We start from the raw sequence: 17,855 nt of genomic DNA on the forward strand, positions 1-17,855 counted from the left end.
TCAAGCTCAGGGATCTTTCTCAGCCCTACCGGAGACGCTGCCAGGAATTGAACCTGGGACCTTCAGCATGCAAAGCAGGCGCTCAACTGGAGAGAGCATGTGGCACACCAGTGTTGCGCTGGGGAATGGATCTGTCCCCTGCTTTGCAGGCCGCTCAGGATTGAGCCAACAGCTCTCTGCATAGCCACCAAGTCCAATTTGTACCCGAGCGTGGCGCTGTATTGGGAGAGGGCAATCGACTCTCAGGAAAGGCTCACCCACGGCTTTCTCCAAGGCTTTTTGTCCCCCCAAACCAACGCAAAGAGTGGATTTCCTTACCCTGGATATAGATCAGGCTACACTCAACGCGCAGTGAAAAAGTTGATTGGGGTGTGAAGTGCTCCCCAGTAGCTCGCAGGGACTTCAGGGTAAATCTGCCCGAAATGTGAACGCACCTGCCCCCTCCATTCCGGAGGAGATGCAGGCTAAAGGGCTTCAAAAGCCCCGTGTGCAAAACGCCAGGTCTGATCGAAGAATCAAGTCAGCTCCTCCCTGGTTCCCCCTATGCGGAATCCTGTCCGGAGGTGTCGGGCCTCTGGCTGGCCTGCTATCTCCTGATGTGAACCTACAGTTGATTTATATTAATTAAACTATGTATATATAATTTATGTTTGCATATTTAGTTCCTTGGTACTTTACACATTCAATTGTGTTTTTTTTTTCTCGTTCACAGTGTCGTGATTATTTCACAATTAAGGTCTTGATTTATGTGTTATAATGTTTTCAGTTGATATATTCAAGTTTTTCGGCATCTTCAAGGGAAGCCATTCTCTTTAAGAGAGTTTATATGTGTATTCTCTCTGGAGAGTCCTACAAGAGGTTTAATAAGATAAACATAGTCAATTGCGCTCTTCAGACTTTATTACATTAGTCTGACACGGGGGTGGGTGGGGGCGGTTCTTGGTTTTGGCCTGCTTGGAAGCCACCTGGCCTGGCCGGGCCTCGGTGGCCATGCCGAAGCAGCACCTTCTCCCAGGGCAAGGTTCACGCCATCCTAATCCTGTCTGTGGGCTCCGGCTCCAGACGGGAGTGGCAAAGAGGCGGTGGAGAGGGCAGTTCTCGCTGGAAAGAAGGGGGCAAAAAGTCACGCCATCGCAGTTCCACTTTCTGACACGAGGAGAGCATGGCCTCTGCCAGGCGACACCATCCGAGGCCTAAAGGGCACGAGATAAAGAGGGTTTCGGATAACCGCCCGATACGGAGCTGCCTCCCAGCTGAAAAGGGAGGCGTTCTTTTTGTCTATTTTTGCAGGAACCTTCAAGAGCCACACCGGCGGCTCAATTTTTGTCATCTTCAAGGTTTTGCTTTCTGAAGAGCGGAGAGGAGAAGAGCCTGCTAGGAAGTGCAAACACAATAGCACAAAGAGAGCTTAAGCCCCATGCCCCCAAAAGAAGTGTTTTTATGGGGGCGGCAGCAGGAAGGAAATGAAGTTATTTTGGCTGCAGGGAACAGGCGGATGGAGAGCATCTTCAGAGCCGGAGGAGCAAGAAGTTGTCAACTTTGGTTCCTAAAACATATTGATAAGTCTAATTGGCACGCTTTGATTGATAAACTTGATAACATTGATACTGAAGAATATTCCAAGCACTTCGTATGCATAGAGTACATGCAGTGTTACAACAACCCAGAAAGGTAGGCCCAGCATTATCCCCATCTTGCCGAGGGAAAAGACAGGCTGATGGTTCAGCTGGTAACTTATTTTTTACAAGAAAACACCAAGATCAGAACAGCTGAAGGCAAAATAACTCTTGAGATCCCCTTTCAATAACATTGAAGGGAAAGGTTCTGCCATTGAGTCGGTGTCAACTCCTGGCACCCACAGAGCCCTGTGGTTGTCTTTGGTAGAATACAGGAGGGGTTGACCATGGCCTCCTCCTGCGCAGTATGAGATTATGCCTTTCAGCGCCTTCCTATATTGCTGCTGCCCGATATAGGCGTTTCCCATATTCTGGGAAACACCAGCGGGGATTGAACCAACAGCCTCCTGCTCTCTAGGCAGGTTGCTTCCCACTGTGCCATTAGGTGGCTCAATAAAACTGAACCCGCTGCTTAATTGATCAGGATCTGCTTCAGCTAATCTGCCCCCTTAAATGTGACACAGCTGTGGGAGCAGCTTGAGACCACAGGATCACAGGTAAGCTTTAGAGTTACACGGAATCCTTTCTCTCCCCCTCCCCACTTCAATTTAAAGTTGCCTCTTTTGGGGGCCCATCTATGGACTTTGCAGGGGTGGAGTTTAGTCTGTCACTGCCCCCTTATTCCCTTGTCAGAAGATATCCCATTCCCCACCCTCCAATACACACTCAAATAAAATAGTTTCTGTCTTCTGCTGCCTGGAATTCCATTATCAAAACTTCTTAGCTTGCTTAGAGGTCACCTTGAACAGCGCCTGTCCCTGCTAACTGGGCGAAGAAGAGACACTTTCCTGTACTTAGCAGGGGGAGAGCAAGTGTCCCTGTTCAGACCAGGCCAGCACCCCTCCCAGGCACTGTTGCTAGTGTAGTGTCTTCCTTACGCCCCTTTTGAGATTTGTAAGCTCTTTGGGGCAGGGGCCTATTTTATCATTCTCCCGCCCCCCCAAGGAAACCACTTTCAAAACTACTTTTACTGAAAAGAGGTATATAACTATTCTCAATAGTAATAATTAGGTCGGCGCAGGATTGCACTGTAAATTTGATTTCAGCGTTCCTAGCAGCTGCCCCCAAAGTTATATCCCTATAAGACTAAAACGCATAAGAACAGACACACAACCCTGCTGGGTCAGGCCCGAGGCCTCTCTAGTCCAGCATCTGCCTGAGGCCAAGCCTGAGGCCGTCTAGCTCGATTATTTTCTACTCTGACTGCCTGGCAGCAGCTGCAGCTCCCCAGGTCCCAGGCAGAGAGGGACAGTGCTCCAGCCGGCTGCGACAGAACCGGTGTGGCTCCTTCCAGGCGGGCGTGGAGAGCCGGCTGCGCTTTCGCTGGCTCTGCTCGGCGGGTTTTAAAGGCGCGGGAGCAGGGGGGGGGAGGAGGAGGACCTTGCTAGCTAAACAGGTAGGTCTCCGCCTGGGAGGAGGCAACGCGCCATCGCTATTTTAAGGGGCGGGCCGCCGGCTGAGGCTCCTCTGTTTGCCCCGAGGTCTCTTGTGCAAGCAAGTTGTGCGTGCCACCCGTTTCGACCTTTGGATGCAGAGTTCTCTCTCCTCCCTCTCCCTCGCCTGGAGCAAAGCATGATCCGGCAGCTTCGCAGCGACTAGAGGGCCCGGCGCTCGATTAACCCCTTCTTGCTCGGGGATCCGCGCGCTCTCACGACCCTCCGCCCTTCCCAACACGCGTCTATCCCGCCAGCCATGCGGCTGCCTCCTTTCTGGGCCGCCATCGGCCTGTCTCTCTCCGCCTTCCCCGTCTCCTACTCGCTGAACAGCGTGTCGGGCCTGGAGCAGTGAGTATCGTGAGAACGCGGCTGGCTGGCGAATCTCGGGTTTAACACCCCCGCCCCCCGCCTCTCTTTTTAAGAACTGCTTCGCTACTTTATTTTCGTGCCCTCTTTTATCTATTCATTTGTGTGGGGTGGTGGTTGTTGGGGGTGGGGGGCGGCTTCTTCTGAAAGCCAGGAAGTGCGTAAAACTTGGGCTGGGCAGGGAAGCGTGTTCCGTGGGATGGGGGCGCGGACTCAACGCTAGGGGCGCTTGCGGGGTTAGCGTTCAGACAGCCAACACCATCGGGGGCTTCAAGAGCAAGTGCTGCTGTCCTCCCCCGTGTTACTGCTGCAAAACGAACGGTGGCGGAAGAAAACTTAGACCATCAGAACAGCCCTGCTGGATCAGGCCCAAGGAGGCCCATCTAGTCCAGTCTGCAGAGTGTGGTTCCATTTACAGCTGCGTAGGTTGTTGATTTACATTTGCATATGCATATACACAATCTGATAATCAGAGGGCTGGAGCGTCTTTCCCATGAGCAAAGACTGAAGGCGTTTGAGCTTTTGAAGTGAGAATGTAGGCAGTTTAAGGAGTGGGCGTGAGAGAAGTTGATGAAAAGTTGTTTGGTGTGCAGAAGAAATGGGCAGAGAGTAGATTTTTCTCTGTAACACCAGAACTCGGGATCACCGGATGAAACTGACTGGCCGCAGATTTCGCGGCAGGTGAAAGAATGACCATTGTACTGTGTGAAATTCATCTGGGAAACTCACTGCCACTAGATGCAGTGAACATAAGAACAGCCCTGCTGGATCAGGCCCAAGGAGGCCCATCTAGTCCAGCATCCTGTTACACACAGTGGCCCACTAGATGCCTCGGGGGAGCCCACAGGCAAGAGCTGAAAGGGGCAGGCCCTCTCTCCTGCTGTTGCTCCCCTGCATCTGGTATTTAGAGGCATCGTGCCTTTGAGGCTGGAGGTAGCCTGTAGCCTTCAGACTAGTAGCCATTGATAGACCTGTTCTCCATGAAGTTATCTTAACCGCTCTTAACCCCATCCATGTTGTTGGCTGTCACCACATCTTGTGGTGGAGCATTCCATAGGCTCATTATGTGTTGTGTGGAAAAGTACTTCCTTTTGTCAGTCCTAAATTTCTTGACAACCATAGCCTTTAAATGGAAATCCAACTTTTTATGTAGGAGGAGGAGAGGTCTGGCGACAGGCTGCTAGTGGCAATGGAGCCTCCATGTCCGAAAGCAGACTATCTTTGAATGCCAGTTTCTAGTGTTCTCGGGCATTACGAAGTGCAAAGGACCAAGCGTTTGCTTGGGCCTTTTAGAATTGCTGGTTCCCTTAAAAAAATATCCACCTTGTTTATCCTTGCCGGGTCCTCCTGACAGGGGATGAGGGAATAATTGAACGATTGCTGCTAAAAATACTTTCTGGGTGAAATGCCAACTGTTCAGCATCTTGGCAGGTTGCCTGTCATCCCTTTGCTTTGCAAAGAGAGGTTTGTTTTTAATAAATATGAAGAAGCCTCTGCAGGTCGGAAAGGTCAGGAATCCTCTTGGTCAGGAATTCTCTGTGTCTCCCGCAAAACGCCATATTAATATGAAAAGCCGTTCTCTTTCTGGGACTCTGACGAGGTGCTGTCAGTGAGCTGGATGGCCGAGGCTCTGACTCGGTATGAGGTCGATTCCGCTGTATTTTCATCTTCCGTTGGGAAAGATTCTATTGCAAAAGCACCTGCCCATTTTTATTAGTGACACAGAACGCTTTGACACACACTCACAATGTGGTGTGTATTGCATAGCAACATAGGAAGCTGCCATATCCTGAGTCCATCTAGCTCAGTATTGTCTTCACTGACTGGCAGCAGCTTCTCCAAGGTTGCAGGCAGGAATCTCTCTCAGCTTGGAGATGCTGCCAGGGAGGGAACTAGGAACCTTCTGCTCTTCCCAGAGCAGCTCCATCCCCACAAGGGGGAATCTCTTCCAGTGCTCACACTTCTAGTCTCCCTTTCATATGCAACCAGGGCGGACCCTGCTTAGCTAAGGGGGCAAGTCATGCTTGCTCCCACCAGACCAGCTCGGCTCTATTCCTGATGCTAGTGGCCGTGTCAGTCTGCTCGAGGAGGCCTGGGGTAGAGTGGGACATCAGAACAGCCCTGCTGGATCAGGCCCAAGGAGGCCCATCTAGTCCAGCGTCCTGTTTCACACAGTGGCCTCACCAGAGGCCGCTGGAAGCCACAGGCAGGAGTTGAAAGGGGCCTGCCCTCCCTCCTGCTGTGACTCCCCTGCAACTGGGACTCAGAGGCATCCTCTGGCTTGCTAGTCAAGTCATTTCCTGACTGCACCATTAGGTGGCTACGGTCTGGTGATAGCAAGCATGACTGGTCTCCTTTGCTAAGCAGGGTCCCCCCTGGTTTGCATTTGGATGGGAGACCACGTGCGTGAGCACTATAAGATACCCCCCCCCTTCAGTGTTTCCTCCAAGGCACGTGCACATGTGTGCGCACACAAGGTTTCTGATGTCCGCTCAGTTAATTTTCTGAATATACATCTGCCTTGATACTGCTGCCCAGAACAAAATTTATTCCGCACACAGATGAAAAAAAGAAGAGGGAACACTGCTTTCCTTAGGGGATGGGGAGCACTCCTGAGGTTCCAAGTTCCCTCCCTGGCAGCATCTCCAAGAGAGGGCTGAGAGAGATTCCTGCCTGCAACCTGGGAGAAGCCGCTGCCAGTCTGGGTAGACAATGCTGAGCTCGATGGACCAAGGGTCTGACTCGAGAAGCAGCATCCGATGTTCCTGTAAGGTGCTCAGTTCTCTTCTGGTGTTGCTCAACTCGGCTTCCAAATTGTTGCCACCTCTTCCAGCCACTCCCAGATGGCAGCTTGATCTGCAATGCAAATCCCTGGGGTTTGACTGGATGTTATTTGGCCTGCTGAGCCCCCAGCAGGAGGAGGACCTGCCACCCTTTGGACCGCTGGTGCTAGCTGAGCTTTGATCCCTTCCATGTCAAGAATAAAAACCACCTCTGGCTAAGAGGCCAGGCTGATAAGGGATGCTGGCGGTTCTGCTGAGCTGGCAGCTACACCGGATCAAAAAGGAAGGCTGGTTGGCAGTTGTTTGTTGCAGCGGCTAACGTGGAGCCTCCATGTTCAGAAGCAGTCTAACTCTGAATACCAGACACTAGACACAGACAGCAAGGGAGGACTTCCTGGCCTGCTTGTGAGCTTCCCAGAGATGTCCAAGGGGCTGTGGGGGTTGGGCACTGGATGCTGGGCTTATGCAGCAGGCCTCTTAGCCACGATAGGGAATGCAGCCTCCCTGTCCAGGGGCAGCCTACCTCTCAGTACCAGGCGACAAATTGTTGGCGAGGGCTGTTGAGTCCCTGCCCTGCTTCTAGGGCTTCCTGGAGACCTCTGGCTGTCATGAGAACATCAGAAGAGCCCTGCTGGATCAGGCCCAAGGAGGCCCATCTAGTCCAGCATCCTGTCTCGCACAGTGGCCCACCAGATGCCGCTGGAAGCCTACAGACAGGAGTTGAAAAGGGCCTGCCCTCTCTCCTGCTGTGACTCCCCTGCAACTGGTACTCAGAGGCATCCTGCCTGGGAGGCTGGAGGTGGCCTGTAGCCCTTGATAGACCTCTCCTCCATGGAGTTATCCAAACTCCTCTTCAAGCCATCCAGGTCGTTGGCTGTCACCACATCTTGTGGCAGAGAATTCCACAAGTGGATGATGCGTTGTGTCAAAAAGAACTTCCTCTTGTTGGAATTAAATTTCCTGGCACTCAATTTCATGGGATGACCCCTGGTTCTAGTGTGATGTGAGAGGGAGAAGAGTTTCTCTTTGTCCACTTTCTCTACTCCATGCATGATTTTATACACCTCAGTCATGTCTCCCCACAGTTGTCTTTTTTCTAAACTAAAAAGCCCCAGGTGTTGTAGTGGTTAGAGTGCTGGACTGGGACCGGGGAGACCCGAGTTCAAATCCCCATTCAGCCATGAAACTAGCTGGGTGACTCTGGGCCAGTCGCTTCTCTCTCAGCCTAACCTACTCCACAGGGTTGTTGTGAGGAGGAACTCAAGTATGTAGTACACCGCTCTGGGCTCCTTGGAGGAAGAGCGGGCTGCGGGATATGAATGTAATAAATAAATAAGGAAGGAAGGAAGGAAGGAAGGAAGGAAGGAAGGAAGGAAGGAAGGTGCTCCAGGCCCCTGATCATCTTGGTTGCCCTCTTCTGCACCTTTTCCAGTTCGGCAATGTCTTTTTTTTAGATGTGGTGACCAGAATTGGTCCCTGCTCAGAAACTGGATACTGGGTCTGGATGGACCTTGGTCTTGATTCATGAGGGCCCTAATGATATGAACCTCCATATCCAGAGACAGGCTACCTTTGACTAACCAGATGACACGGGGACCCACAGCGAAGGAGGACTTCACACCTTCCTTTCCTACTCATGGGCTTCCTGGAGGCCGCTCGCTGTCCCCTGTTGGAAACAGGAGACTGGGTCGACGACAGGGACCTTGGGTCTGATCCAGCTGGGCTCTGTAGTCAGGGCATATCGCCCACACCCACTGGAAACCGAGGTTTCTGGGTAGCATCATGCGGGGTTGTCATGTCAACCACACATCCTTCAGAGAGATCTGCTTTCCAGGAGTTGGATTGGATAGCATTTGTGGTGTGTGTGTGTGTCGGTGTCAGAAAGAGAGAGAGAGAGGCTGGAGAACCTTTGCTGCCTCCTCCCCTCCGGCCCCTGCTGCAGACCTCCTGGCCACCTTCTCCTGGGCCGCCCTCCTCCTCCTCCTCCGATGCAAAAGCGGAGACCCCGTCTGCAGCCCTGGGGAGGCTGGGTGGCAGCCCCTTTTCCCTGCCAGCTCCCTTGCAGCCTGGCTGTGGCAGTCCTGAGCCTCGGCTGCATTGGAGCCGGCCCGGCCCATTTGCATTGCTGATGGGCGAAAGGGAATGTTTCTTCTCTCCTGGGACGGTTTCCAGGGGCTCCCCCCCCGCCCCGCCACGGAAACCTGGGAGTCGAGTCGAACCTGCATCCCAAGCGCCGATTCGGAGCTTCTCTCTTCAGCAAGCCGGAACGGAACCAGTTCCAAACAAGGGATTCGATATCCAGCCCCTCCGCTTGACGCACGGTTGAGCTTTTGTATCCTTTGTAGGTACATTGTTTGTAAAAAACCTTGAAAAGGTTTTAAAAAAATAAACCGTTTTAAACATAGTATCTTTCCCGAGTTACGTTTGTGGCACAGCATGACGTGTGTGACCTTCTTCTGCTGGAAATTGACTTAAAGCGGCTCAAAGTGTCTGAACCACTTTTTAAAGTTAGTGTCTGAATCCTGCTGGCTAGGCCAGGAGGCACCATTAAAGGGACGGCTTACTTAGCAGCCTGATCCAACAGAGCTCTTTTTATATTCTTGGGGGTGAGGCATGAGGTTGGTAATGGAGGCGGTTTGAATATTCTATGAAAAGAATTACGTAGGAAGCTGCTGCCTACTGAGTCTGACCCTTGGTCCCTCTTGCTCAGTATTTTCAACTCTGACTGGCAGCAACTCTTCAGCGTTTTAGAGGAGTCTTTCCCAGCCCTACCTGGAGGTGCTGCCGGGGTCTGAACCTGCGACCTTCTGCTTGCAAAGCAGGGGCTCTACCACTGACCTATGGTCCCATCCCCAAATGTCTGGAGCCAACAAGAATCAAGTTTATTCTTTCCCAAGACTGGAGAATTTTGCTTATTTCTCTTGCTTATTTTTCTCTTCCCTACTCTCTGCTTAGCCCTGTGCTCATAGCTGTGATTGGCTCTGGAGTCCTGTTGGCCTTGTACGGTCTGGTCTACCTCCCAAGCCACTCCCAGGATCCTCTCTTCTATGGTACGTTGGCTCTCCACTCCTCTTTTGGGACGGGTCATGCCCCTTTGCTCCAACCAATGGCCAACCCTGGCCATCTGGCCATCTCTGGTGAGGCACAGTGGTTTCCAGGGGACCGATTTATAGAGGATAAGTCTATCCACGGTTAGTCGCCATGATAGCAATATAGAACCTCCAGCTTCAGGGGCAGTGTACCACTCTTCTTTTTTCATGTTCTCCTTCCCCCAGTGTGCATGGTTTTTTCATTCACGTCAGTGATCGATGCTATCATTGCGCTAGAAGAAGATGGATATATCGAAGGTTTCATGGAATTCTACATGAGAGAGGTACGTCCACAGAAGTCCAGTGTGTGCAGATCCATGACCCATACTTCTGTTTCCTCACAGAGCTCTGTTCCAAATTCTTAGGTCGTACGATACCTGTAAGTACTTGAAAGATCAATACAAGTATTTGATACACCGGTGAGCACCCGTAAGTTCCCCCTGCTACCCAAAGAGGGACAGAGAAGCATTCTGGGTGAGGTGCAGTTTTGCTTCTGAGTTAAGGCAAAACTGAACCTGATTAACTTCTACTACTACTAAAATAAAAGGTGAAGTGTGACGTCGAGTCGGTGTCGACTCGTGGCACCCACAGAGCCCTGTGGTTTTCTTTCAGTAGAATACAGGAGGGGTTGCCCATTGCCTCCTCCCGCACAGTATGAGATGATGTCTTTCAGCATCTTCCTATATCGCTGCTGCCCGATATAGTACCAGCGGGGATTTGAACTGGCAGCCTTCTGCTTGTTAGTCAAGCATTTCCCCACTGCGCCACTTAAGGTGACTTATTTATATACCACTCTTCAACCAAAGTTCACAAAGCAGTTTACAATGAAAAATACATAAATAAAATGGTCCCCTGTCCCCAAAGGGCTCACAATTTATAAAGAAACTTAAGGTAGACACCGGCAACAGCCACTGGAGGGATGCTGTGCTGGGGCTGGATAGGGCCAGTTGTTCTCCCCCTGCTAAATACAAGACAATCACTACTTTGAAAGAGGCCTCTTTGCTTAGTTAGCATGGCTGTCACAGAGCTGTTAAAATGCACAGGAGCCCTACTAAAAACAATGAAGTGGCAGTCCTCATTTCAAGGAAGCGGATTTAGTGGGCTGATACATTGCCGGGTTTTTTTCCTGGTTCACAGGGTGAGCCTTACCTCCGCACGGCCTACGGCATTATGATCTGCTATTGGGATGGAGTAGTTCACTACGGGATCTATCTCGCCATGATTGCGGCCATGGCAAAAAGGTGAGATGGGATTGTCTGCTGTTAGGTGTGTTGCCCCAGAAAACCCCTCGTTGAAGCGGTTCAGCAGGCAGAAATCCAACAAGCGCTGCTTTGCAGTGGAGAATGCTGTGCCTGTGTGACTTTTGCCTGTCTGACTCAGGGAGGCATTTCTCACAGGAATCAGACAGCAGACCCCTTTTTTGCCTGAAAGGGGGTTGAGCCCACATTGTAGTCTAGCCTTCTGATGGCATTTTGTTCTCTAGAAAGAATTACCGGAATTTGGGTCTCTACTGGATTGGATCCCTCATGATGAGTCTTCTGGTTCTCCTGACAGGCAGTGTGGTCGGTACGTAGACGTGCGACTCGTGATGCTGTCTAGTCAGACCCTTGGTCCACCTAGCTCAGCATTGCCAACACTGACCGGCAGCATCTCTCCAGAGTTTCAGGGACAGGGGGTCTTTCCCAGCCCGTCCTGGAAATGCTTCCCTGCACCGAATCTGGGACTGGCTCCATACAACCCAGGGGCTCTACCAGAACTCTCTCCAAATCTTCAGCCATCATTTCCTGCTGCCAGTTTTCTTTTTCCTTCCCAGCGGCTGAAAGGAAAAGCATAGAAATCCTAGCCACTTCTGGCAGTCTGTTTGTCTCCTCTTGCTAGGGAAATACGGGTCTGAGATTAGGCCGGCTTTCCTGCTCAACTTCCCGTACCTTCTCATCCCCATCTGGGCTGCCGTGAAGATCTTCAACCTGCCCAAGACCTCGTCCCTCATCATGGCCAATAAGGTAGCAAAGAAGATCCCTGTGGGGTCAGGTCCGTCTGCCCCTGTGTCGTGTTTCCAAGGGTGGTCAGCCACATATCTCGGGGCACAAGGCAAAAAGCTCCGTTGGAAAGAGAAGGCGGGATATACATGCAATCTGTAGTAAATAAAACCAACAGCTATCCCCTAGCTTCTCCTGAGAGGTACTCTGTCTCTCAGAGGTACATAAAAGGCTGCTGCCTACTGAGTCAGACCCCTCGTCCATGTAACTTATGATTGTCTGCACTGACTGGAAGCGGCTTTCCAAAGTTTCTGTCGGAGTCTTCCCCAGCCCTACCTGGAGATGCTGCCAGGGATTGAACCTGGTACCCTCTGCATGCAAAGCAGGTGCTCTGCCACTGAGCAACAGTACCATAGACTGCCTCTTACCATGGAGGCTCCATTAAGCTACTGGATTGCTGGCAATAGACCTTTCCTCCCTGAGTTTATCTGAAGGCGAGCCAGCTAACATGCGTCCTGTTGAGTTCTTGTTCCCCCACAAAATCATTTTCTAATTTTAAATTTATCTTTATTTGCTATGGGAAAGGTTTCCGAAGAGCAGAGCAAAAACCTGTTCCGGCGCCCGCTGGACATGGGGCTGATGGGATTCCTCCTCTTCGCTCTGGCTTTCACAGTTTTCCGGGGACTGGTGAGCATATCGACATATGAGACTGCCAGTCAGAGTGCGTGAACATATGAAGCTGCCAGTCCGAATGCGGGGACATCTCAGTCTGCTAGTGAAAGCACTGGCTTCAGGATTGGGCTCTTTCCCTCCTTTTCTGGGCTACTGCACCTGCACAGTTGACTATTATCATATTTGCAACACCTCTTTCATACAAAAATTCTAAGCTGGCTCACCCAATCCAAAATAAAAGTACAGGTCAAATGGAAACCATTCCATTCCATTTTTACTTTCCTACTACTACACCGATTTCAACAAAAGCTCCCAAAGTGGTTTATATAGATATAAATTAAATTAAATTAAATTGGCTCCCTGTCCCCAAAGGACTCACCATCTGAAATAAAGAAACATAAGCTAGACACCAACAACAGCCCCTGGAGGGTGTTGTGCTGGGGTTGGAGAGGGCCAGTTGCTCTCCCTCTGCTAAATAGAAGAGAATCACCACTTTAAAAGGTGTCTCTTTGCTGAGTTTATCAGGGAGTTAGGATGTTTCCTTTCACTATCATCTTAATTGATAATCACCACCTTCACACATGCACCTCAAACGTCTGCACGTCCGCCATCTTGAATTGGTCTTGGATGACATCATCACAAACTATGCCATTGAGGTGTCCCTATGTGTCTCCTCTCTCTCTCTCTCTCTCTCTCTCTCTCTCTCTCTCTCTCTATCTATCTATCTATATATAAGCTAACTTTCCTTAAGGAAAGTAGGCTAATAAAAAGACAGCTTGAAGGAATTGGAATCGCTTTGGGAGCAAATTCCTCAAGCCACAGTTGGAGGGACTGCCTGCCACGAATGCAGTGCGTTGGAGTTGATTGAACTGCACTAAAGTGCCTCCAGGTGCATTGCACAGCTCTCTTATCCTTTTTATTTTGGGGCTCTGACTTTCAAATTGGGCACCCATTGGTTTAGTCATCCAAAGAAAATCTGTTTTCAGGTTGCCAGTTGTGTGTGTCTTTGGTTGTAGGTTGTTCTGGATTGTACAGCTGACACTTGCTTCGATTACGTTTACCAGCAAGAGCCGTATCTGCGTGACCCTGTGGCGTACCCCAAAGTTCAGGTGAGCCTAGAGCGTCGTACTGTGGGGGGGAGCAAGGGGGTCGAATCCCCTTCGAAATGCTGTTGCCCCATTCTGACATTCTTTGGGAGAGAAGACAAAATGCTCTATTTCCCCACAGAAGGGGAGAAAAAACCCTGAAGATTAGGAATTGCATTCCGTTTGTAAAATGCTGCATACAGAAATGTGCAGGCAATTGTAAAAAAATAAATTTAAAAAACAGCAAAGTCTATCATTTCCTGAGCCTTCACTTGGAAAGTAAGCTCATTTCTGACTTTGCGCATCTCAGAAACTAGAGCTGGTGTGACTCCTGTCTTGCATGGTCTGCTTATTTCCCTGGGAAGCTTGCAATGTGGGCATGAAGATGACGGGCATTCCCTGCAGCTCATTCTGCAGCCGTTACCCAGAGATAGACTTCCTCTACTTATGGAGGCTCCCATTTAGCTCTTATGGCTAATGGGCCTGTCTAAGAATTGGATCAGAGCAATTTAGGCCAATATAAATCTAACATCCTTTGCAAGGATCTTGTAGGCTCTCGTTCTCCATGAATTTGTCTAATTCCTTCTTTACCGTCCAAGACACTGGTCATCATCAACACATCTTGTGGCAGTGAGTCCCAGAAACTAATTATGCACTTAAAGAACCCAAATGTTGTTATGTACTACAGTACCTGCATGGTTCATTATGGACCAGTCAACAACTGTCTCTGTCCCATAAAATAAGTGTTAACTGAACAGCACTGATGTGCATTGAAGTGCACTGTCCAGTTTTTTTTTCCTTGAACCGTTGGTTCTGGGCTGCTCTACTGAAGGGAAGGGCTTCACCTACAGAAAGTCGTGCTCTCTTTTTAAGAATTCTGGGCTGGTTTTGTTATTATGCCCGGTCAGGTTTCTCTTACATCCTTGTTCCTAGATGCTGGTATACCTGTTCTACTGCCTGCCGTTCTTCTGCCTCTGCATGTACGGGCTACTTGCTCCTGGGTGCTCGTGGATGCCTGACTGGGCCCTTGTTTTTGCTGGAGCCATTGCCCAGGTAATTGGACCTAGGCCAGATAATTTTCCCTTCACTTTTGCAGAATCTGTGGCTGTGGCCACCTGGTTGGGAGCAACAGCTCTCAGCGGGGTTGTCGTTTTAGTCTGTGGCAACCATTGTAACAAAGAATTCTGTGAAACCCTAGAGACTGCCAGACTTATTGTATCAGACTATAAGTCTGGGCTGGTAGTTTTTCAGGTCTCACGTAGCGCTTTGTTTGGCGTGTTTTATAGTGTACTTTGACATATTAAAGAGTCCAAATTGTGTGTTACGTAGGAGGCTGCCTTATACCGAGTCAGACCATCTTGCTCAGTATTGTCTTCACAGACTGGCAGCGGCTTCTCCCAGGTTGCAGGCAGGAGTCTCTCTCAGCCCTATCTTGGAGATGCTGCCAGGGAGGGAACTTGGAACCTTCTGCATGCAAGCAGACAGGCTCTTTTCCCAGAGTGGCCCCATCCCCTCAGGGAAATACATGACAGTGCTCAGACATATAGTCTCCCATTCAAATGCAAACCAGGGTGGAGCCTGCTTAGCAAAGGGGGCAATTCATGCTCCCACAAGACTCATTTTTGTGGGCAGATGCTTGCATATTCAACTTGGGTTCAATTAAAGATGATTTTCAGAAATTCTTTTCCAAGTTCCAAGTTCTGAATGACATGGCCTTGTTTCCATATTCGGAATTCTCCGTTCTTCTGGGGTTTTTTTCTTTATTCCGGAACGTCACACAGGGTGCCGCACATGCGCAGTTTAGCTCAGCTTTCAGCTCCTTTGGTATTTTTCATCTCTCAGTTATGGTGCACACATACATCCTCTGACAAAGTGCTGCCCCAAACCCATCTGGATGTGGCCGTGCATAGGTTGTGTGAGGTTTTCCCAATGCGCCAGTGCTTGTGTGCGCATTACGCATATTGCACAGAAACGACTGCGCTTGTAGACACATCAGGGCTGGTATTTTGGTGCTGTGTTTCCCAATGGGTAGGTGTGCACCAGTGTTGCAGTGAGGGGGGAGGCACACGTGAAGTGAAAACAGAAAGATGTGGCAAAGAGCACATGGCTGGAACTGTAAAGAATTTGGAAGCTTCCAAACGCATCGGTTTTGCTTTGGAAACGAGGTCGAGTGATTCGGAACTCCCAGATTCCAGGGAGAACTTAAGAGAATTTAAGAACATCAGAACAGCCCTGCTGGATCAGGCCCAAGGAGGCCCATCTAGTCCAGCATCCTGTTTCGCACAGTGGCCCACCAGATGCTGCTGGAAGCCACAGACAGGAGTTGAGGGCATACCTTCTCTCCTGCTGTTACTCCCCTGCAACTGGTACTCAGGGGCATCCTGCCTCTGAGGCTGGAGGTGGCCCACAGCCCTCCGATTAGTAGCCATTGATAGACCATGAAGTCATCCATACCCCTCTTAAAGCTATCCAGGTTGTTGGCTGTCACCACATCCTATGGCAGAGAGTTCCACAAGTGGATCACGCGTTGTGTGAAAAAGTACTTCCGTTTGTTGGTGCTAGACCTCCCGGCAACCAATTTCATGGAGTGACCCCTGGTTCTGGTGTTGTGTGAGAGGGAAAAGAATTTCTCTCTCTCCACTTTCTCCACACCATGCTTGATTTGATAGACCTCTATCATGTCTCCCTGCAGTCGTCTTTTTTCTAAACTAAAGAGCCCCAGGTGCTGTAGTCTTGCCTCATAAGAAAGGTGCTCTAGGCCCCTGATCATCTGGGTTGCCTTCTTCTGATGGTTATTTGGTCTCTTTTCCAGGCACAGTTCTCCCACATTGGTTCATCCTTTCACCCGCGCACCCCTTATCCCTACCGCACCCCCGAAGGTGCTTGGTGGCCCTTTCTGCTCTCCAATATGGCGTACGCCGTGGGACCTCAACTCCTCGCTTATCGCTGCCTCCTCAGCCCTGGCTTTTTCTCCCTGGCGGTCCCCCAAGGCTCAGAGAAGAAGCTGCAATGAACCAAGAAGTCTCTGTTCTGATCCCATCCGATTGTTTGGAAACCGAATCGCCTGTTCGATAATTCAGAATCCGAATCGGAAAGCTGCTTCCGTGCAGATTCCAGTCCCACAAGGTTCCATGTATCTCCAGGGGCACAGGACCACTCCACAGTTCTCCACAGCCTGCAAAATCTCCACTATGAATTTTACAGCTAGCATGTCTACACGACACCTTTTAAAGCCAGAGTCTAGCTGGTTTAAGCTGCTCCCGGCTGAGGAAACTTGGGAATTGTCATTTTAAGAAGCAGCTTTTCACCCCAGTCTCCATCTCCCTTGCCTTTGTCCTATCTCATGTGTTGAATTTCTGATTGTAAGCCCCTCGGGGCAGGGTCTGTTCTTTGTACTTTGTGGAAACTGATGACACTCTATGCAGAAGGGATAATACTGATGACCGCTAGAGAGCTGTAACAAGGACACACCTGGGCCCTTTTGCAAAGTGACAGTTATCACAGTTGCTCTGTTTTGAGGAAGGGAAAGAGAAACCATGACATTTTAAAAATTGTTTCAAAGCATTCTAAGTGTGTCATCTTGATGAGCGGAATATGACGAATATCTATACACCGCTTTTCAACAAAAGTTCCCAAACTTTTGCTTTGGTTTACATAGAGATAAATAAACAAACAAAATGGCTCCCTGTCCCCAAAGGGCCCACAACCTAAAAAAGAAACTTAAGATAGACACCAGCAACAGCCACTGGAGGGATGCTGTTCTGGGGACGGATAGGGCCAGTTGCTCTCCTGCTCAATAAAGAGAATCACCACTTTTAAAAGTTGCCTCTTTGCTCAGTTAGCAGGGGAAATAGAGGCCACCAAGACCATAACCAGCCCTTTCCTGAGAGACGAGGAGGCAGAGGGAGCTAGTTTGGAGTTTAAATGTGGTACTATCTTTTTCTTCAAATAAAAGAAAGTAGCAAGGGAGCACAGAAAGGTATTTGGACAAGTTGTTTACAAAATAAAAAAAAAGATATTTATATAAGACTTTTAGATGGTTTTGTAGAGTCTGGGTTGTCTTTCAAACTTCTTTCTCCATCCCACCTCCAAAGGGAGGTTTCCTTGTGGTTTCTGATATCCCCATATCCAGGACTCAGAGGTAGACTGCTTCTGTAAATGGAGGTACCATCTGGCTGTCATGACGAATTGGTGTCAGTTGGCTCTGAAGCATGTTAAGAAGAGCTCTGCTGCAGGCTTTTCTTAACCTTGGGCCCCCAGATGTTGTTGGACTACAACTCCCATCATCCCCAGACTTGGCCTTTGTGGCTGAGGATGATGGGAGTTGTAGTCCAACAGCATCTGGGGGCCCAAGGTTAAAGAAACCCTGCTCTACTGGATCTAAGTGATTCCCTGATTCTCACCCCCCACATATTCAAAGTTTGCCCCAGTCTTCATTTTGCCACCCACTTCTAACCTTGGACAGCTACTAGGCTGCATGGCCGCTGCTGGGGGAAACGTGCAGAGTTTTCCTCCTAGCCCGCAGTGTTTAGCAAGACTTCACCCTTTGTGCACATCCCATCATTTCCTGAGGGTCCAAAGCAGTTTTGAACCCTCTGACCACCCGGCAGCTGGATCTATTTAAGCCAGAAGTGCCAGGGCACATCTGGTTGGCCAGGATCCCGACGCCTTTGCAACCTAACCCAGAGCTGAAATGGGATGCGGTAGAGAGCGAGAAACCCTCACGCACCCGGGTTTGCCCCATGCAGTCCCCCTTTTCATCTTTTCTC

The 17,855-nt window shown here is 50.0% G+C and overlaps 1 protein-coding gene across 4 annotated transcripts; it reads left to right on the forward strand.

The window, feature by feature from the left end:
* Positions 1-3,331: 3,331 nt before the first annotated feature.
* On the forward strand, positions 3,332-17,121 carry TM6SF2 (transmembrane 6 superfamily member 2). 4 transcript variants are annotated; one of them, XM_053300860.1, is made up of 10 exons: positions 3,332-3,460; positions 9,217-9,311; positions 9,537-9,634; positions 10,488-10,591; positions 10,834-10,916; positions 11,229-11,353; positions 11,915-12,016; positions 13,018-13,110; positions 14,020-14,139; positions 15,899-17,121. In XM_053300860.1, the coding sequence occupies exons 1-10, from the start codon at positions 3,369-3,371 to the stop codon at positions 16,097-16,099; spliced, it is 1,113 nt and encodes a 370-aa protein (XP_053156835.1). In that variant the 5' UTR covers positions 3,332-3,368; the 3' UTR covers positions 16,100-17,121. The 4 variants fall into 4 exon arrangements, with proteins under 4 accessions (XP_053156835.1, XP_053156837.1, XP_053156839.1 ...); XM_053300864.1 differs by lacking the exon at positions 3,332-3,460 and adding an exon at positions 3,932-8,602; XM_053300861.1 differs by lacking the exon at positions 3,332-3,460 and adding an exon at positions 8,681-8,879.
* The last annotated feature ends 734 nt before the right edge of the window (positions 17,122-17,855 follow it).

Source organism: Hemicordylus capensis, chromosome 2, assembly GCF_027244095.1.
Source record: "Hemicordylus capensis ecotype Gifberg chromosome 2, rHemCap1.1.pri, whole genome shotgun sequence".
Classification (NCBI taxonomy): domain Eukaryota; kingdom Metazoa; phylum Chordata; class Lepidosauria; order Squamata; family Cordylidae; genus Hemicordylus; species Hemicordylus capensis.